The 21,749-nt window shown below is 38.5% G+C and overlaps 1 protein-coding gene across 3 annotated transcripts in view; it reads left to right on the top strand.

Moving 5' to 3' along the window:
* MTA1 (metastasis associated 1) overlaps positions 1-21,749 on the top strand; it is a 69,105-nt gene that overhangs the window by 25,727 nt on the left and 21,629 nt on the right. For all 3 annotated transcript variants that reach the window (XM_074906811.1, XM_074906812.1, XM_074906813.1), the window contains exons 10-16: positions 333-407; positions 8,366-8,424; positions 15,472-15,587; positions 16,417-16,568; positions 18,223-18,412; positions 18,787-18,876; positions 20,673-20,825. In XM_074906811.1, coding sequence (XP_074762912.1) covers positions 333-407; positions 8,366-8,424; positions 15,472-15,587; positions 16,417-16,568; positions 18,223-18,412; positions 18,787-18,876; positions 20,673-20,825 — 835 coding nt within the window. The remainder of the gene's footprint in view (positions 1-332; positions 408-8,365; positions 8,425-15,471; positions 15,588-16,416; positions 16,569-18,222; positions 18,413-18,786; positions 18,877-20,672; positions 20,826-21,749) is intronic.

Raw genomic sequence — 21,749 nt, 5'->3', positions numbered from 1 at the left:
AGTGGAGAGAGTCTGAGACAGTGGGTTCCCTTCCACATTGTGCCTCCCTTCAATGGTTTACTGTGGAGCCAATCTGGCATGAAGATTTTCCTGTAACCTGCTCTACTTCTACATTGAAAGCACTATTTTTTGAAAGGACATCTAATGTAACATGGGTCCCATGTGCATTTAAAGCCCTTAGGAGATTGAGACACTGACTGTCTTTTTTTGTTAGGAGGGTTAGTAGTTGCAAGTCTCTGCTATAAACTGTCTGTCAAATGAATCCTGTGATTTTCAGTGAGGCTGTGTGCCAGCTCCCTGCAATGACTGCTGCTTTTCCTTTATGTCCCTAGCTCCCATGGAAGTCCTTAACAAGCATAATAGAATATTACTATATGTGGAAAACTACAGACAGATATGTTCAGCAGGTAAGAGAGTCAGAATCACCTCTTTCATTCGAACAGAAGATGGGTTTTTTTGCCTTTGAAACCGAGCATTGTTGCTTTATTTTTCCTCTTGGGGTTCAGCCTTTCCAAGAGGTGGGTTCTGTAATGATCTGAAGCACTGAAAAATCTCTTGTTACTAAACTCATCAACTGTTCCGTAGATGCAAACATGTAGCACTGGCATTTGTGCTTTCTTTTCACATTGCTGCTATATTATTTGTTTGGAGCTTTCAGATGTCTGTTTTGGAATTTCAGTAGTTTGGGGAAGAGAATGCAATTAATTTATGGCTGTAGAGTTCACGGTCAGCATTACCTTCAGTTTTGACTTTTTATGGAGGGGTTGACAGTTGCTGTACAACAGGCATCCATGCTACTTCTCCACTTCTGGCTGCCCATGACTTTGACTGCAGATGTGTGGAGGCTCCCCCATGTAAGCACTGCCAGTAAAGTGTTTGTCTGGGAAGCGTTGATGGCTCAAATTCCCAGACTCATTATGCTTAAGAATCAACTTTGACTAGTGTTTACAATCATTTTTTATCTCTACTTGTTTAAATATGAAGGGTGCTTGGTCCCTTAAATAAAGCAAGCACAATGCAAACAGCATGCAAACTGTTGCAGAGTATCAGTTGCTGAATACTTATAATATTTAATGGGAAAATTAATTACAAGAGATAAATATATAATGGATTTTTCGTTATAATTGTCAGTATTCTGTTTAGGCACCTGTTTGAAGTATTAGAAGAAGCGGAGTTAGAGAAATGTCCTTAACTTGCCTTAACTTGCTTCATTGGAAATTCAGCTTGAAATAAAGACTAGGTGCCTGAGGCATTGACCAGTATTTGGCATGTGCTATATTTGGGCTCCTTGGTCTGTAGTGTGATTTTTACCATTTTCTCTCTGGAACACTGTTTAAATCACAGAGGGATCCTCAGGACAAATGAGAACTCTTTTTGTTTTTTTGCATCAATTCTGTATTACTTTTAAATTATTAACTGCATCCTCATTCCAACACTTCCCCAGGTTCATTTGATTGAAACTTTTCCTTCTGGTAAGGAAATGGGTGGTAGGAAAGTGGGATGGTGATGGAAGCTGACATGGTGGGGGAAAAAAGGTGCAGGAGAAATGAAATCATGGTCTTTTCTTCCCCATTGAACTGTGTGTATCATTGATATAGTGAGTTCTGCTTTACTGTCTGACTAGAGCTGTTCAGGAGACAATAGCTGAGTGTACGCAGCCTGTCCTATGCTCAATATTTTCACCAAGAGGAATCCATTTATCTTCTTCACTGCATCTTTTATCTCACCTCACTTCTTTTAGTGGTAAAAATCCATCTAGTAATATGATAGGTATCAGAAAAAGTGAGGAAAGTTATTTATCAGTCAGTGAAAACTAGAATCTTAGACTGTTATATGAAAATGTCACCCCTGTGCAGTCAGAACAGCAAACTATAGTAGGGAGTCTTGGGAATAATTAAACCAAAAAGAATCTCTATACTGTTCAAAAAGTCCATGATACATTTGCAGTGGTGAAGTTCTATTTCTGCCCATCTTGAGGTATGTAACAATGGTGATGGTGGCAGGAGTAAGGGCTAGGGAGAGGTTTCTTTGTTGTTCATTCTTGGATACCTTGGGAGGCAGACAGCATTAGTATCCTGGGTGTTCACTTTCAGGCCTATGTGCTTGAAAGGCAAAACAAATGAAGAAACTGCCTTGATTAGGAAGTTCTTAAATTCTTTTGCTTTTTCCACTTTCTTGAACTTTCTTATTACAAAATTGCAGAGGGGATAGTTGTATGAAAGGCTTTATTTGTTCTTCCAGCAATTAAAAAACCCAACAAATATACAGTTTCTTGTACTTTTTGCTATATTCCTCTGCAGTGGGTTTCATGTCATGGTTATACTGTACCTTATATGTGCTGCCCAGCAGTGTACCAGGGAGTGGGATTTGGGGAAAACTTCCAATTAGAGGCTCTACACTTGGGAGACGGCATGAGTATAAGCCAAACAGGTAGAAATTGCAGTACAGAGATATCACATCAATTAAGTCTGAACTGAGCTGAAGACCTCATCTCAAATTCCCAGCTTGTACAAGCAAATAATACTATTAAACATTTATAAAAAGCCTGGGAGAGCTATCTATATATAACCACAAAGAAAGCATAGGAAGTTGTAGTTGAAATAATGGTGTATTACATTTATATTTTACTTGATGTGTGCAGTCTTTGGCAAAGCACATCCCTTGCCACTTTTTCCATCTGTTTCTTCATAGTGTTTTGTCTGTGTGGATTCTTTCCTTAGTCTAATACCACAAAATGATTCTGGGACTAATAATTTTTGTACATAAGATACTGAAAATGTGCTAAGAATGTGAAAAGTGTGTATTCTGGATGATTATATTCCAAGGTGCTATGCTATTGCCTTTAAAAAGAAATATTGATAACTTGCTCATTCTTGTAGAATCTTTGGATGAATGAACATAAAAACATCTGTTTAAACTGTCTATTTCTGTGAGTTACACAACATAGCAATGAAGTTTTTTGTCATCAGCCAATTGCCTATTTCGATGAAAAACAGTTAGTTGGGAACAGTTTACATTCTTCTGTATTTCCTTTGAGTTTTTCTTGGAGCAAAAAAGCACTGTCATAATCCTTGAAGCAGAATCCATCTGTTTCTTGCCATTGAGGAAGCTGAATTTTGAGTTGACTTCAAGAGAAGACCCTTTCTCAGAACTGAACAATAAGTTTATACTTATGCTTGGTATACCTAAGATCGAAAGGCAACTGTGAGTAGGCTACTATGATTGAGATAGATGCAGATTGACTTGTTTTGAAGCGTGCACCAGTAATTTTTATTTGGCTTCAGCTATGCCATGCTTTGAAGGTTACCAGTGTAATGAGGAGTTCAACCATTTCATGGGAAGGACTGACCCTTCAAGAATAGAACTGATAGAAGGAGTTATTCTACTGAAATGTCAACACACGATTTGTGGTCTGATGTAGGCTCCTAAATGTCTGTCCAAAGTGATCCCAAGAGTTGTCCTGTCAAAGACACTCTTTCAGAGTTGTCCTGAAGAAAATGAGCAAGATGCATTCCAAATTCAGTATCCTGGGTCTCCTTTGAATGCATCCTTTTCTTGAGACAGATTTCCTGTGTCAGTTCACAAGACCATGTATTTCTGATTCAGAAAGATTTAAAATGGCATCCACTGAGTAACTGCTGCTCGTTGACTTCCCTCAGTGACTTGAAAACTTTCTTTAAGAGTTGATGTGATGTTTGTGTTTGCCTACGTTTTCACTCGAAGTAAAGGTTGAGTTCTTATGTAGTTGTCAATTCCAGGGTGATTTTTTTTTTTTTTTTTTAAGATCTTTAAATACTTCTACTGTTTTCCATGTCTTGGAAACTTCAAAACGTAACACTTTACAACTGTTGAGATGCAGTTGAGAAGCGTTCGGGACATGGCAATGGCAGGTGACTGTTTGAATTAGTCATATGCTTTCTGAGAGTTGAAGGCTTTAATTTACTTTTTGCATTTTTAATCTGTGCTTGAGGAGCATGTAACTTCAAAAGGAAGATCAAATATTATGAATTTCTAGTGTTCTGTTTCTTATGTGGAAGTGCCATTAGAAAAGTGTAGGAGGAATAGACAATCAGTTTGAAGGTATGCATAATGTTGAGAAGATACTGGAGAAAGTGCAAGTGCCCTTATATTCAACTACATGAGGTAGGGAGCTTAAAGGAGGGAGCTCTGGGTAAATCTTGATGTGGATAGAAAGCATCTTTGTTAAGGGAAGCAAGCCTTCTTTGTACCTAGCCAAGAGCTGTGAGTGACATTTTAATGTAATAGCCTTCATGAAGTACTGTGTACTAGCAAAGCAGAAATAACATTTAAAAAAATGTTTTTCTGTATACGTAGGATGTTTTATCCCCAAACACCTCCTGTTTAAGCCTACAGTAGCATGGAACTAGGCAGTTTTGGCAAATGACAAAGGCCATAGGTCCCATACATCATTTCTGAGATGTGTGGCTGGAGCACAGGCAGCTGAAAGCACTTCTCCCAAATGCATCACGGACTAATTACCTTTTCTGTCCCATCTCCCTCGCCTCCCAGCAGCACTTGTGTACTCAGGAGTTTTGAAAAATAATAAACAGTGTGAGAGTTTTCCTCTAAATCCAGAAAATGCAATTTATCTTCCCTATCGTCAACGAATAAAGGATTAATATTTGAAGATGTTTGAGGTATCCCTGTGCTGTCTACCAACCCAACTCATGCATTGTGGACCTTGAAATATCCTCAGTGTTCCTGGTTTTCTTCTGTTACTTCCTCTTTATAAATGTTCATTCTTTAGAAAATGACCACAAACACTTTCTCTGATACATCATGTATTATAAAACTCCTTCAAGCTCAGTGGGTAGAATGAAAGATGTCAAATCTAGGGAGAGGATATATAAAGGGCAGATGTTTGCACCAACTCAAACGTACAGTGCTTAGTATTTTAATCCCTTAGTCCCTGTGGGATAGACAAGTTGGTAATATCTCCCTTTTATAGATGGGAAAATATGATAAAGTAAATAAGAGGATATATTTCAGATGTGCATAGATAAATAACTTAAAAGACTAAAGATTTCATTTAGGCCAGACTACAAGAAGTTACAAATATTCAGGGTTTTTTTTGTGGATGAGGACATTCATAACTACATCAGACAACATTAAGAATTTATAGCGTAAATATGCTTCAGACACAAGTCAATTAATAACTGGCAAAGGACCTAGCAAAGCACTTTTTCTGTGAAGGGATTATTCTGATATTCTGGGTGGCTGTGTTTCAGGCACCTTTCTTTTTGACCTTCTGTCAGAAAATGGGAAACTCATCATATCTGGTCTATTGTTTGTCGACAGCCTCAAGTACTTAGTGCAAAACCAACTTCTTTGTATCCAGTACATTGTGGTGCCTTCTGAAAGCCTTGTTTTCCTGGTATACTAGTTTGTAATAAAGGTGTATGCTGTCTGTTGTGCTCTGTGCTGATCCCCAGGCAGCTATATAGGAGAAGGGGGTATTGCTAGGTCCAGGTGACTTACAACAGTTGTTAGCTCAGAGCTCACACCATAGTCATCAGTCACAAAGAAAATCTGTGGTGTGACATTAATATTCATCACCAGTTTACTAAAATGTTGCTTAATACCCTAAGTTAATCGTGTCTCCAAGACAAATGACTTTACATTGTGGATAGTAGAGTATTTCAACTGCTGGTAATGCATTGTGCTTGCATGAAGTTTTTTCCATTCATAGATTTCCAAAACTGTGATAATGACTCTAGATAGTCCCCTTGGGAGCTTTTGTCAAGAGAACGGCAGCCTTTTTCCCCCACAATCTAGACATCTAGTGGAAATATAAAAGAAAACAGAACAAAATCGAACAACAAATGGTTCTCTACAAGTGGAAGTTCCCTGAATTTTCTCCTTAAGTCTCAAGGAAATACGCTTCTTGTGCAAAGTTCATCAAGCAGTATTTTAATCTGTTTATCAGTATCTGATGTTGGACTTCCTTATAATTCCTGGGGAGAGTATGAGCTCTGTGGATGTTCGTCTGCTGACATAACTGCCTGTGGTAGTCTGTGCCTGGGGAAAGAAGACCAGTTTTTCAGTCCAGGCTGTGAGTGGAACAGCCTTCAGTTCATAAGCAGGAAAACATCTGAAAATGTGCATTTTTGTTGAAGGATTTTTTTAAAAATTTTTTTTGGTAGTGTCTGAAGGCTAGGGGAGGGTTTCTCATGCTGTTGGAGAACCATTGTCACAGCACTTTTTGTGGTCCATCATTGGATGCTTTGGTTACTTACATAGAAAGACTTGGGCAGGGTGGTTTGAAAATGTTCAACTTTGAGTTTGTGATTTGTATTCGGAGGAAGAAGCTCTTTATTTCAGTCAGACTGTCAGTACAAGGTGTATTATTGATTCCTCCAAGTCTGTGGGATTGATATGGTTTGTCTCCACTAAGTCTTTATTTGGGTTTTCTTGATGACGTTTTTCAGGTAGCTGTCCTTGTCCTAGATAAGATTTAACATAAGGAATCTGGGAAATTTGACTATACCAGCAGAGAGAAGTCAGCTTTTAGGTGTAGCTCTGAAGGTGTACTCACAGTCTTTGGATAACTTCCAGAAGTTCTGTTTTCTCGGTCCTTTTTCTCTTGTCTGACAACTTCATTCTTTGATTTCTAAGATAGGTGGACCTTTATTTGCAGGAAAAGCCAAGAGAGGAATTCTTTAAGAGTCTAGAGAGCTTTGGTGAAGAACTGTCAGGCTGTCCAATGGAAAACTCCTGCTTGAGACTGTCCCTCTGATCAAAGCAAGCTTTACACTTACAGGAAACTAATTGTTTTTACATGTGTCGTGTCCATTGTGTCCCTGTAAAAAGGATTTTGATGTTTGTCCAGTTTCTCAGTGACACACTCTTCAATTTTATTACATTTTTTGGTGCTTCCTGTGTCTATAAAGCTACTGACTTTAGCTTTACAACTGTTTTCCTCCACTGTGCCTTGAAGTTGCTGCATAGAAAATGTTAAGCTAATCTGTTCATCTAGAATATCACCATGCTGCTGGTTTGTCTGGAAAACTTTGCTGTGGCTTTATGCAGACATGTTGGCATGGGCCCGGCTTTGAACGGGAGCTTGGACTAGAGGCTTCCAAAGGTTTCACCCTAAATTAATTTAGTTTCTGTAATAAAGAGGAAACTTGAACTTCAGAATGCCTCTTCTAGTTTTCAAATGGTGTGAAGGTTTGAGTTATAAAAGGAATTCTTGGCCGTTTAGTAAAGCTCATGGTAACTACCTCCTTCTGCCATGTTCTTGTGGGCTATCAGCAAGTTCACAGCTATAGCTGAAAAAAAAACCAAACAGGAGCTTTTCTGTTCTGGGGGAAATTATTCCATACATCCCATTGAAAGGACCCTGTAATCCATTTACTTCAGAAATGTGACTGAAGTTAGTGGATGGTTTTAGTGAAGTAGGGCCACATAAAGAGACAGAAAGTGTCTACTTCTAAACATGTATGCCCATGCTCTGAAAGTCTGCTTCGATGTGTTTTCCCTTCTCTGTTGTGTATCTTAATATCTCCTGGCAATGGTGTTTTTCATTAGGGTTTTGTTGTTCGCTCTTACTAGCTTCTCCCCCTTTTACCCCCCTTGATGTTCTTTGCTACCTGTCCTCTGAGATTCACCCGTGTGCCTGGGGTTTCTTTCCTTTTTGTCTCAAGGGGGGATAAATGCATAGTGCTTGCTTACCTAGAGCTGCTCACCTTTAGAAGGTGCAAATGTGTAGGTTGGCCATGGCTGATGTTTATTCAGAAGTGGTGACATACCATAGCTAAAAAATCTTTCAGGTAATTCTGCATCAGTTTTAAGTTGAGCTGTTGGACTTGTTAACTTTTAAAAGATCTCCAGTGTCACTCAGTCTTCAGAAGTGAAGACTATCCACAAAGAAGTCTTCGTTCAGACTCTTTGAATTGGTTCAGCTGTTGAGGAAATATGATGGAGAGGATGCATTACTCTACCTGTTATTGTCCAATTGGTGAATATTATTATGGAGAACAAACACAGACTGATATGTCAGATCTTCCTCTGCAGGAATAAAAAGAAGGATTGTGGGAGGAACAATGTATGAATTTATAATGAAATGAATGGGAATGAAAAGTTTGTCCTTATAAATAGTAGGTTGTCATCTCTTTGGCTTTTTTGAAAAGCTGTGTATGTAGTCATTTGATGCCCACAGTTGTTTTTGGTGGATATTTTCCTGTTGGAAGAGGATTTTGTGGTGGCTGCTCAGTGAAAGGAAAACTTCATAATTTGTTAAAAAGCCCTGAAGTTTTTACCAGTATATTACTTGACTCCCAGATGAAATAGCCTGTATTTTCTTTTTATTCTAACTTTTTTCTTTTTTCTTTTCATTTTAAAGAAACGATTGAAAGCAGCAGAAGCAGAAAGCAAGCTAAAACAAGTGTATATACCCAACTAGTAAGTATCTTTCTGTATTGTTTTCTGTTTCATTAGAGGGTTTCGTGTAGCAGTTTCCATGGCCTGCCAGTATTATGTATTTGCTTTAATTACATAATGAGAGGCATAGTTGAACAAAGATGTCAGAGAACTATTAGGTTACCAATATAACAAACCTTCTGCTGATGCTTGAATTCCTTTGTATTTTAGTTGAGTTAATGCTAACCACCCTGATGCTAATAAACAGCTAGGAGCCCTGTGGAAGAAAACACGATAGCTTTAGTAGTTCAAAGCTGGCTAGAACAAAGCAGCACTCCTCGCAGTATGCTTATGCTGCTGCTTAAAGACAAAGCTGTTCCCACACTCTGACCTTCCACTTCTGCAATACAGGGTATTTCCTCCATGAGGAGGACTTTCCCTTTGGGGCTTTCCTGGTTAGAATGCTATGCTGTCATCTTGCTAATTTCCTTCATCCAGTATAATGTTCCCATCCTGAAGCAACCGTTACTTATGTCTTCTAATTTTTATTTTTATAGGGACTGGGAGTTGGGGATTTGGTATCAGGTCAGCACAGTTGTGAACGAAAGGGTAGCTAATTAACTACTCAGTAATATGTGGTTTATTAATTTTTGTCATCAATGGATCATCAGTGTGTGATTGTTTCCCAGTGTCATTTAGATATATATATATATATATTTATATAGAGAACTATATTAAAATTAGTATATAATGATATACGTGTATAAAAAAATACTTAGTAAAATGTATTTCTTCTCTTGCATTTCTTCCGCATAACCCAGTCAACAGCTGTTATAATGTGGAACTTAGAATCTCCCCTGTACTTTCTCTTTTCAACTTCCACTTCCCATGTGTATTATTCCCAAATAACTCTTTTACTCTTTTATGCATTCTCCTTTTAAATACTTAGGAACTTCCACAATGTGTTCTGTTACTTAAGGCAAAACTAAGTTTTACATATTTAGCTGCAAGACAGTCCCTTATTTCTTGTGAAAATAGAGGATCCCTGATTTCTTTTTTGCTTTGAAATCTGTAGATAACTCTCAAGTGAATTTACTAAAAATTAGGTGTAATATTTACACCATTTACCAAATAGATTTCTTATTGTGCAATTTTTCAACAGTACTGCCTTTTGTGGATGGTGTTACTCTGCAGGGGGACACTGGACATAAAATTAAACAGGAATTCACAATGTGATAAGCTTGTAAAGCAAAAGTCAATGCAATTTACACTGCGGATGCAAAAGGATATTGGAGATGAGAGAGCCTGGTAGTCTTGCTGTTGCTCTTGGATTATAATGTATGTAGGCTGTGCTTCGTACTTGAAAGGTTATGGTACTCATTTGATGATGGCTGTCTGGAGCGGTATCTTATCCCTCAACATTGTATCTCAGCAAGATAATTCTTGTTGCTATCTAGAGAATATAATCAAATTGGCAACGTACCTCTCTACTTCAGGAAAAGACTTCTGTCTCTATCCATGTTGTTGCTATTTTTATCTCTGGCTTTGATTTCCGGTCACAGTTAAATTTTGTGTAATACCTTAATTTAAATATTGTTTAAATGATAAAACGGGTGTCAAATTTTGCTTCTCCTTCAGTACCCTTTCATGTGTATCAGGAAAAGTAGCAATTGTGTATGTGAGTTACTTAATCCCACATGAATGCTGCTTCTACTTTTTTGCTGTTAATACCACCAAATGTAACAATTAAGATTCTAAGATTTTTGGATTATTTCTACTCAAGTTTCAGTACAAGGTCTGGCACACAGAGAATGTATTGCATCTACGTTATCTTGTGACCTAGAAGAAGATTATGTTCTTGGCTTGTAATGGCAATACAGAGTGTAGGGATCTAAATATCAATGTTATTGATTTGTCCTTATCATGTTACTTAGCCCATTCCTGTTTCAAGGCTTGAACCATAATGATCCACTTGTCACCTCGAAAATAAATTACTTGATGTAGACTGTCACAAGACCTATGCAGAAGTGTATCAGCTGATTGAGTGAAACCTATTCTAACAATAACTGATGTAAAATTGTTTGCAAAGAGAGACCCTGGAGGATATCAGTCTCAAACAATTTTGTCTTTTTTTTTTTTTGTCTCTGACTATCTTCCACTGATGGGACTCTCATTTGTTCCTGTGATGTTAATAGGAAAATCTAGGAAGATGAGAGGACAATAATAAGAAAAGCAATAGAAGTGGTCTTTAAAGGTTATTCCTCATGTCACATACATAGTATACAGTGGAAAATAACAGCTCTATGTGAAGCTTGAGAGTCTATTTTTAAAAAAACCCAAACCAACCAAACTTGGACTGTGCCCTAAATTTATAATGTGCGTAACTGAAGCATGCAGAGTCATACAGGTAACTGATTTGAGGTTATCAAGTCCTAAACCAACATCCCAGATATTGGAAAAACATTGCTGTCCTACATACTGGACAGACATTTCTGGGATCCTTCCAAGAACAACCCTGGGTTTGGAGTGGACGTCTGTAGTTCACGTGACTGAACCCAATGTTTGTATGCATCCCTTACGTTGAAAAGCACTAATGTGCTTTCCTGGTGAAAGGAAAAAATATAAAATCAGTTGAATTCTGCATTCAGGAAATACTGAAAAAGAAAATTTAATTGTTTTCTGTAGCAGTTGCTCTGTCAGTGGGAGGCAGCAGCAGAAGCCTGAATGTACAAAGAGATTCCATGTCCTTATACACTTCATTCTGCCATCCACCAGTGGGAATGTAGGGCTCAGAGACCTTTCTTGTTGCAGATGTAGTCTCTCTTTTTCTAGTGCGTGCCAAAACATACTCTTCAGGCTGTTGTGGAAGTTGTGTTCTGGTTTAACTTATGGGCATCATAGGTACTAGTTACTTCTTTTTGATGATGGTCTGGTTGTGTAGCTGGGATTGTTTGGAGTTAGGGTATCTGCAAATCACAAAGGCTGAGACATAAAATTTTGTGTGGCTTTTCTCTCTTTTGCTTAGATTTAAGTGGTAAGAACAGAAAGGGAAGAATGAAGTGCTCCATGCAATCCCAGTCTCCAAAATGTATTGATGTAAAATGTAAATTTTAAATTTACATCTGTAAATATAAATTAATATAGTCTACTTACAGTATATTATCTGAGACTCTCAAAGCACCTTTAAAGCTGTAAACGCTACCTTGCAAACACTTGTAAAGTAGGAAAATATTATTCTCTACCCTGCCTCTTTTTTTTAAGTGAATAGGGAAACTAGAGGAGTAGGTCAAAGCTTTGGATGACTACAAGGGGCAGCTGCTTAACCATCTGAAGATAATTCCTTTGTCCGTTTCTTGGTTGTTCTCTGCCTGAGGAGCAAGACTTTCTCCCTTCCCTGTTTACATTTTCCATGCTGCAATGAACCTCTTCACAATTAAAGGTGTAACACTGTTGGTTCTTTTGTAGCTGTGCGAGTTAAAATGGTGATCTTCAACATTTTGTTGGAGAAGGCTTCTCATTTTCAAAAAGCATTGTGTTTCAAAAAGCATTGTGTAGCAGTCATTAGACCTGTTCTTAGAAGTGGGTATTTACAGTAGCCTGGAGAGTTCTGATGGGAACTCACCTCTCTGTTTTCTTTATAAGGAATCTAGACACTTGCATTAGATGCCTAGAGGTAGATGTGATAAATGTTCCTTATGAAGTATTAAAAATTGTTCTTATTTCTGAGGCTTTATTTCTTAATTGTTCTGCTGCATCTAGCACCACTATGATTTTTTCAATAACGGGATACATTCACGAATGGTGTTAAGTTTACAGGTATCTTTAACAACTAAAATTTTATCATTGTGCTGTGGGTCAAATGCTAGCCAGTCATATAGTGATTTCGGTGTTCTGTGTGGCTCAGATTTATCTTCAGGTTGGGTTTTTTTGCCCAGGGGTTTCAGTCCATGATGACTGACTTCCAGTGTCTTCTTTCTGCACATGCTTTATCAACTTAAACTTTTCATTTGAGTTTGTTCTCCTACATAATACAGCTTAGAGAGCTGCACTTGCATTCATGATCGCTGTTCTAGCATAACTGACTGCTCTGGTGCAATTGAAACCCATTGAAAAGACTTCTATTCTTGCTGTAAGAACTGGAAATGATGGTTTACCACACCATCAGTATTCTCACTACCTTATTTGCATCTTTAACTTCAGCTTCATTAATTGCTTAATGATTCATCCAGTTATTCATCTAATTCTCTTGCTAATAGCTGTAGCAGGCTTTGGTGATATCAAACAAGTTTAATTAACATATCATCAGCAGTTTGGAGCTTTTTGCTGCTCATATGATGAAAACGTTAGCTGCCTAAATTTTATTGTTACTGCCCTTTTGAAACTTGACCTTAGCTCTGGAGCAGCACACTTTCTGGTGCTTGTTGCAGGTACATAAATTGTACTGTTCCAGAATCCTGAAGTGAAGTTATTGCCACAACTACAGTGTGACAGTGTTGTGATTAGTGTGATTTGGTGATCATCTCTTGCCCCTGCATCCCTTTCACTTGTGTCTGAAATACAAGTTTGGTAAGAGGGCAGTGGAGTCTGGCCATCACCCTCCTTTCTGCGCGTGATCTTAGTTCTTTGGATGTGTGTGCCACTGCGTGCAGTCTTGTTCCTAACTGTTTACAACCAGACACATCAGGGCTTTCTGGCATGCTGCTCAAAAAACCCCCTCCTTTTTGTGTGCTTTGCTGATGGAGTTTGACTCTTTTACCGCCTTTTTCAGAGGATAAACCAATGTATATAAGGAAGCTACTGTGTGATGCTGAGCTGTAAGACCTGGAGGGGAGGCTTAGTTTTGTTCAGTCTTTTGCTCTGTCTGTTGAGCAACATGCTTGTAACTGTGTGTGTCTGTGAGGACTGTTTGTTTTATAGCATCTTGGTAATGTTTGCACATGGACTTTGCTAGTGAATCATTGGCAAAATTTCTTTTGCAGCAGGTTACTATAGTGACATCCCAGAGCAAAATGCCGGGTAGCATGAATGTACCTCCTTTCAACTTTCCCTTTGTTAAATGTGTCTGCAGACCTGCTGCCATCTGTGGTGTCGGAACTTCGTCCTGTTCTGATAAACACGCTGACACACTTTAATCCTTGTAAGAGCTGGGCAGATTAATAAACAAAAGGAGAAGAAAACCTAATCAGGCTTGTTAATCTATAGTGCCTTTATTTTTTTTCCCTTCTGTGCTTCTTTTGGATTGTGTATGGGCTTTTAAGTGTGTTGAAGGAACAAACTATTTGCAGTATTTTGGTGCTGCTTAGCTTCCTAGCCTTTTTGCAGGAAGGCCCTGAATTTACAGTGAGGAAGCACCATCAGAATGCTATCTGAAGTTTTTCTTGGACTGGGCAAATACTCTCTTATCTCTTTATGCAACGTGTGTGTGGTCCTTGTGTAGGTCATTCACAGCAAAACCTATTTTGTCTCTATAGAAATGGGACTTTACCAAACTCTGTATCTAGTGCCTGATCAGACATTTTCAAATGAGAAGAAGGATGACCTTCTGGTTTCCAGGGCAGTGTAAGCTTTTCAGTGGCATTTGGGTTTGTTTTCTTCTGAATTTCTTCAGTTTTCTTCCGAGTTCAGTCACTTGGAAGTCCTTTGCTTTCAAAGGTCATTGCTGAGAATGTGAAACCTAATATTGATGCCCCATTAGGAATATATTAATTTGGCCATATTCCCACAATGCTGTTTTTGCAGACCTAGCCAGAGTGATAAGTAATAAAAAGTCTGGGTCCCTGAAATCAGTGTGACTCCTGTGTCAGTGTGCAACTGATATGTAAGAAAATGCTTTTTCAGAAAGCTGTTTTGTAAAGCCTATTTTAAGATATTTCTGCTTGAATAAGTAGATTCCAAATCATGAGCTGCTTAGTTGGAAATAAAAGGAATATGCCAACTCTTCAGTCTTCAGGTAAGAGAACATGAGTGAAACATAATTGGTGCAAGTCTGCCTGCTTTTTGTTGCTTCTGTAAGCTGAGCTCCTAACAGCACCTTGGAGTCTTTGCATGTTTTATAAGCTCCCAGTGTATTCTTCTTCTCTGAAACTTCTTGTTTGACTTCTTCCATCTTCCTCCATGCCCCAGAAGTCCTGTCCCTGCAATATTGATTCTCTGTCCTTCCTGTTCCCTCCCATGCCAAGGATTTTTTGATGAGTGCCTCATTTTCCCTTTTGGACACCTCTTTCTCTGCAGAGATTTTGTACTATTTAGGACTGCTTTCTATGCCAAGGTTTTGTTTGCCCTTCCATTTTGAGTTCCTGCCAGTAGCTTCCCCCCCTGTTCCCCAAGTCAACATTTCCAAGAGTATAGGGATGAGCTGAGGTGACTCAGATGGTGTTATATTAGAATGTATTAGTGACAGCCATCAATGCATTTCTTGCTCTACATAAAGATGCTAGGCTTTCAGACTTTTTCCATTTAGTAGAAACCTAAATGCTTTCTATTAGAAACACAGACCATAGTTTAAGACTTGTCAGAAGGCTCATATTAATGAAAATCTTTGTATATATGCTGTGTCCAAAGATTTTGTTCAATGTGTTGGGTGTGCTTGTGCAAACCTTTGCAGTAACACAATGTGGAAATATTTGTGGCTGCAGTCTAGGGTTATATTTTCCTGAATAAGACAGGGGTTACCCTTTCTCTTCCTGCCTCTTCTGCTCTGTACCCTAGCCTTCTTGTTGGAGGTTTAAGTAACATATCCTTTATGTTGAGGACTTAGGGAGATCTGTAGGTGAGATCTTTTCGTCACCTAGATTAGAATATCTGGGATAGTGAGGAAGATACCTGGCCTCACTGGTTTGTTTTTCAATGGGTTTGCACTCTGGGAAATGGCATCTAACAGTGGTTATTTTTATTATTGGTATTACTTAAATATTATTGGAGACTGTATGTTCATGGAAGTCAGATTGCTGGTAAGTACAGCTTGTTCTTGAAGCCAGAAGATGAACAAAATTTAAATCTTCTAAAATTTTGGGCCACACTTTTGAAAGTCAAGTAGGAAATTGCATGCCTCAATTAATGTTTGTCCTCCTTTTTGCTTTGTGTTTTAAGTAACAAGCCAAACCCCAACCAGATCAATGTAAATAATGTCAAACCAGGAGTGGTAAATGGTACTGGAGTACAGGCACAGAACACGGGAGCAGGACGGGCCTGTGAAAGCTGTTATAGTAAGTGACGTGTCAGTATGGCAGTTGTGCAGAGAGAGTGTGAGTGCTGTGTTGCAAGCAGTAAAGTAAAAGCTGTGTTGTGGTGGGAGGGAGAGAAAGCTTTGGAAGGGTGGAGGGACAGAATTTGACATAGCAGCATTTAAGCAGAGGTGGTTTTTTTTAGTTACTGGTGTTACATTTGTAAATACAATTATAAAATACTAAAGGGGGAGTTAGTAAATGTCCTATGCAATTGCAGGTAGTTATTGAGCAAAGACTTAAATCACCAAGATGTGAATTTGTCAATTTTTTCATAATTTTTTAGTAGATTTCAAAATATGTGGTATCATTGTATTTGATCTGTTGGCTGGTATTAATATACTGCGTTCTAATGATTGTGCTCCTTTGTGAGAGCCTTTAGAGATGCTAGAATGTAGGACTGAACAAAGAAGTTAAGCCACAAATTTTGTACATTCTTCAGTTGTAAAATTAATGTAGGGAGAGTTCCTGAGGACAATCTTCCCTCTCTCCCATGCTCTGCAGAAATTGTCTACCAGTCTTGGAAAATGAGAGCTTTCAGTTTTATTGACAGAAAATTGTCCCATCCTACTAGTTATTTTTTTCTGTTCATGTTTTAAAAGGGGGTTATATTTGTAATTAATTTTGCTGAAATAACAAGTACGTTTAACAGTGATGTGATGACATTGAAGCAATCATCAGCTTTTAAGGTCTGTTTGAGCTTTGCACTGTCTTTGTGTGGGTTTTCTTTTGTGATGGTTCTAAAGAGAATAAGCTCTGAAAAGTGATCCTGTTTAAGGATATATATAATTTCCACCTTTGTTATCTCTAGCCACACAGTCTTACCAGTGGTATTCTTGGGGTCCCCCTAACATGCAGTGTCGTCTCTGTGCATCCTGTTGGACCTACTGGAAGAAATACGGTGGCTTGAAAATGCCAACACGGTTAGATGGGGAGAGGCCAGGACCAAACCGCAATAATTTGGTGGGTATCTGCAAAGCAGACTTCTTGGTGCTCTTGCCTGGAAAGCTAGGTGCCATGATATCTAGTTGTTCACTGTTCTTAAATATTTAACAAGAAGAAGAATGCCTTCAGCCTTCATTGTTGTCCTTGGGTTTGGTATTTCATGTCTTGCTGAAGTTGGCACGTTAACTTCAGCTCTGAATAATTTGTTGCCAAGTACTGTGCTGAGAAAAAAATAATCATTTGTTTAGCAAACTAGCCATCAAATGCATGGGATAACTTAATGAAGATGGAGAAAAATTAAATGCCAGCCAGTGTTTCTGGTATTCGGTTTTCATGATTTTTGCTGTAGGAGGAAGAGGACTGTTTGTTTTGGTTTTTTATCATAAAAGAATTCATTATTTCCTGAAACCTGTTTCGTTTCCCAAGGCACATTCAAAATTAGATCCCCCAAATAGCTAGTGGCATTTTAAAGAGATCCCTTATCTTGGTTTTGTAGTTCATCCTATTTTTTTAATTAATCCTCCTTCCTTTTGGATAGGTTTGAGTAAGCACTGTATCAGCTACTTCTGTTTATTTTTTCCTCTTATTTAAAAACCAAAATACTCGGAATTTTTCTGAATTTGGTGGAAGCTCAATCTGGAAGCATCATACCTTGAGCTGCCTGGAAGAAGTGGCTGCATCACATAGATGGAAGGGTAGTGCACACTGAACTTTGGTCTGAGATTAATGTCTTTCTCCTAGTGTTTGCTATCATTCCCTTCCTATTTTATTTCTTTCATTTAACGTCTGTCTTTCCAGGCTTCTCTTTGCCCTCTGAAGCTATCTAATTTCTGAGATAACTGCCAGGTTTCATCAGCCTTATACCTTTTGTTTGTTAATTAAAAGTATGCAAATAGTCAGAGAGGGGAAAGCCTTGTTGTCCCCAAACTAAGATTTCCTCCTGTTTTCCAACTGTGGGCAGGTCTGAGATGATCAGATACTGCTTTCGTTATTTTATTGGTTGACTTGGTTGCTTTTCACAAAGAGGATCGTGCTTTGGTGCTCTCTAGTCAATAAATGTCTTTCAATAGTATTCTTTATTACATACAGTGAATATTTGACAACTGTTAAATGCATTCATTGAGTTTAGAGTAAGACCTAAAACAGATATTCTTGCAACTTTGAGACAAAAGCATTTTTGTATGCTGTTAAGTTTGCTTTGGGAAGTGAGTTTGTGATGTATATTTTAGCCATACAGCTACTTTCTGATTTTTCTTGCCCTTTACAAATGTTTTGTTGTAAGAAGTTTGCGTTGTATATCTAAGCACCCAAAGCCTGTTGACTCTATATAAAGTACTAAATTACGTGATAGGATCAGGTAACTTCTCCAGTTCTGGCTTTTGGATCTCTGCTTTAAAATTTGGGCAACACAGAAATATATACTTCCATGTGAAGAGAAAGTATTTACCTTTGTTTTATCCTTGGAGATATTTTGGAATAAAATTCTAAATGTTCATGGGTAGGATTCAGGAAATGGGGAATAGCTGGGCTGAAATATTCTCATTTGTAATACTGTTTCTGTTCTTATGTCTGTGAATCAGTAGTTGAAAGTGATTTTATATTCTATCTCTTCTTTAACTCTGTACTTTCTGATATATTTTAGAAACTGTAATTGATTTTTCTTTCTTTATAGAGTCCTCATGGTGTGCCAGTACGAAATAGTGGGAGTCCCAAGTTTGCTATGAAGACACGACAAGCTTTCTATCTCCATACAACAAAACTGACAAGAATTGCCAGACGTTTATGTCGAGATATCTTGCGCCCTTGGCATGCTGCAAGACACCCCTATCTGCCTATTAACAGTGCAGCAATCAAAGCAGAATGTGAGTGGTGATGCAGCTGGGACCTCCTTGCAAAGAAGCCCATTGAGATTCCTTTCCTACAGTTTGAGCTGCAACTTCTTGAGATGCTCTCTTGCATGTAGCTAGTGGTTGCACAAAATCTAGCTATACGTTCAGTGTTCTAACTGATTGTAGGTCAAATAACTTTGAAAATTCATGAGTTGTTTGTTTTAAAATATTAATGTTTGCTATTACATTTAGCGTTCTCCTGCATTTGTGTCCTATTGCCAAGACATGCTTGCAACCTGTAAAGTTTCTTCTAATTGGAAAGCTTTGTCAGGACACGAGTTTTTCACTTAGTTTTGCTATAGTATCTAAATATTTTTACCCTCTAATTATTTTTCTTTGTTTTACAGGCACAGCACGTTTACCTGAGGCATCAGAAAACCCACTGCTATTAAAGCAAGTGGTTCGAAAGCCTTTAGAAGCAGTACTCCGGTATTTAGGTATTAAAGAAAACAAACACCACCAAACACAAAAAAACTCAAGCAAACAAAAAGCCATACTGGCTATTTCTGCTAACCATTTCTTTTTCCATTTGGTTCTGGATTTAGATGCTGGTTCTGGATTAAAAAACAAAACACAAAAACCTTCCCATGCACTTGTCTGTTTTCCTTTTCTTACTTAATTTGACAGACCAAGTGGCTCAGCAGTCCACTCTGGGCTCACAGAGCTCTGTCAGAAACTTCTTCAAGAGAACGGAGGGGGATGTTTCCTGTGGCTTCCCATGTATACGGAGACAAGTTACGATCTGCTGATGGGGGCATGAGCATAATGTTTTGGGAACAATTGGTCAGTCCACTGTTGCAATTTTTGGGCTGTCTGGAGGAGTTCCTACAGTTGGATCCTCCAAGAAGCCTCTTTGGTTTAGGACAGCACTGTGTCCCACAGCTTGTGCATCAGTTGCTGGCCATTGTATGCTGGAACTGGACAAGGAGACTATACTTTCATTCTTTCCTTTCTTCTTATTTTGGGATTTTTTTTGTTGTGGTTTTCTTGAGGACTTGGGCCTCATCAGCTGATTGATTATGGAGGAGTACCAAGTAGCTCTTTTCTAGACTTTGGTATAAGTTTTAGGTGCTGGAAGCATCTAAAGTGATGCTACATGACATGCCAGCTCTGACTACAGATGGATGAAAAACCAGTTTCTCTAGTGTTGCCAGTTGCTGGAGATACCCTGAAGACATGTCTCAGGTTATTACAGCCATCTAACGTGAGTCTAACCACAGAAAGCTAGTTTGGACAGTGGTACTTTGAAGGCTTCCAGATTAACAAGGAAATTGATTGCCTTTTTACTCTGATAAGGAACGCTGGAGTTAATTTTATTTTTCTTTGAACATTTTTGTTGATGAAATATTGTAAGGCTCAGGGTTTATTAAACATTTACTGCTTTTCTGTTGAGAGTTGTACTTCTACTGTATACTAATGAGATACACAGATTGAGAAACCTTTGGATACATATAGTGCAACCAGAGAAAGCCAATAAAGGGAAAAGTTTTGCTGTTGGATAAAATCCTGCCTTTAATAGTTGTACAGAATGTAGCGGTAGATTCTGAGATTTATCGCTGTGTCAGGGTCTCCATTTGACTACTGAGCTGGGAGAAGGCAGTGAAGGAAATGGAGGGAGGCTGATAGACTGGCAAGAAGGTATTTTTGGAGGTGTGCTCAGTGTGCTTTAAGTTTTATGTTATTCAGCTCTTTGGGTGGTGAGAGAAAAACTCATTTGCTGTTGCTTGTAACTTTCTCACAATCTTTTCACTGTATGCTTGATCTTAGCCTTGGCCAAAAGTTTGAATTCAGACTCTATGTATTCTTTATGGTGGTGCTTTGAATCCTCACTCGTTTGGCCAATTTAGAATTTGTATTTTTTACAAACCTTGCAAAACTGTAACTGTAAAGAGTTTAGTGGTGTTGCATGACTGCTCAAAGATGGCTTTTAATATAGAGCACCCCCAAAATGATTCTAAATTGTTGGAGAACAGTGTTTTGGAAGTAAATACAATGTGCTTTTGTTATCAGCTTTTTTTTTTTTTTAGGATAATATTACGACATTCAGTAGAGGTGTATTTGTAAATATACTTAAAATGTTTTACATAAATAGCAGTCTTCAGTCAAAATCATTGACTGAGACGATTTGTATGTAAGGGGAGGTATAGTCACCTTAGAAGTCTGCAGCTTGTTTTCAGATTTATAATTCCAGTATCTTCACTAACAAAAAACCCACCTTGCTGTTTTACAACAGAGTCTCATCCATGTCCTCCGAAACCAGATCCTGCAAAGAGCTTGTCCAGTTCTCTCAACAATCTGACTCCTGCTAAGTTTACACCTGTCATTAATAATGGGTCCCCGACTATCCTGGGAAAAAGAAGTTATGAACAACACAATGGAATGGATGGTAAGTATTTTTCTGCAAAATGTATATTGTCTCTATAGGCTTTTTCTTCTGTCCTTTTATTGATACAAGGAGATTATTTGAAACTATAGTCCTTTATATAAATTTCAAGTTTCTTATTCTTGAGGGAGGCTAATTTTTTTCCCTTTTGTAAAAGTCACTTGTCCCATTTCTACTTCTGGATGAGACACATCATGTGTACTGCCTGTGTGGTGCATGCACATAAAGATGCTGTGCTAGTGGAACTCTGTCTAGCTTGACCAACCTTGCAAATGGGATAGTGAAGGAGAAACTTCCCTTCAATTTTTAAATGAGCAGCATGGAGAAAACCTTAATAGCTTTTTCCAGTGATGTTTCCTTTTTCTTTTGAGGTTTATAGCTTTTTAACCTGTCAGTAGTAGCTGTGCAGTTCCCAGGTGGCTTTGTAACATGTGGATCACCTGGCTTTCAGCAAAGCTACTCGGGGCTGCGTGCCATTGAGACAGCTGAGGGAGGCAGATGAGCCAGATCTGGCGTGGCATAAACCTGCTTCTGCCTTGTGCAGAACCAGAGCATTTGCTTTTGTTGGCCCTGTCACTGAGCACCTCTGTGCAGTGGAGTTTGGACTTTACCTCCTCAAGAATAAAAGGCAAAGGGAAGGTGTTTGAAGTGGGAGATAGATGCATGATGTTCCTGGCACGTACTCCAGGGCTCTGTTCTGAAGAGTTGCTCTTGCCTGAAAGTGTTGAGGAAGAGAAAGTGCAGTCTTTCTCAAATGAGGATAAAAGGGTCTGTTCAAATGGTCTTAACGGGAGTGAGAACATGAGGGTAGCTCTCCTTAACAGGGGAAAGGAACAGCTTGTTTAATGGTGACTCTGAGCAGGGAGGGAGATACAGAGAATCCTTCTCATTTTTTACCTTTAATTTTAACTTTATATGTGGCTTATC

The sequence above is a fragment of the Athene noctua genome, chromosome 5 (assembly GCF_965140245.1).
Source record: "Athene noctua chromosome 5, bAthNoc1.hap1.1, whole genome shotgun sequence".
NCBI classification, from domain to species: Eukaryota; Metazoa; Chordata; class Aves; order Strigiformes; family Strigidae; genus Athene; species Athene noctua.
Note: the sequence above shows the minus strand (reverse complement) of the source record. Positions and strands in the feature narration are given on the sequence as shown.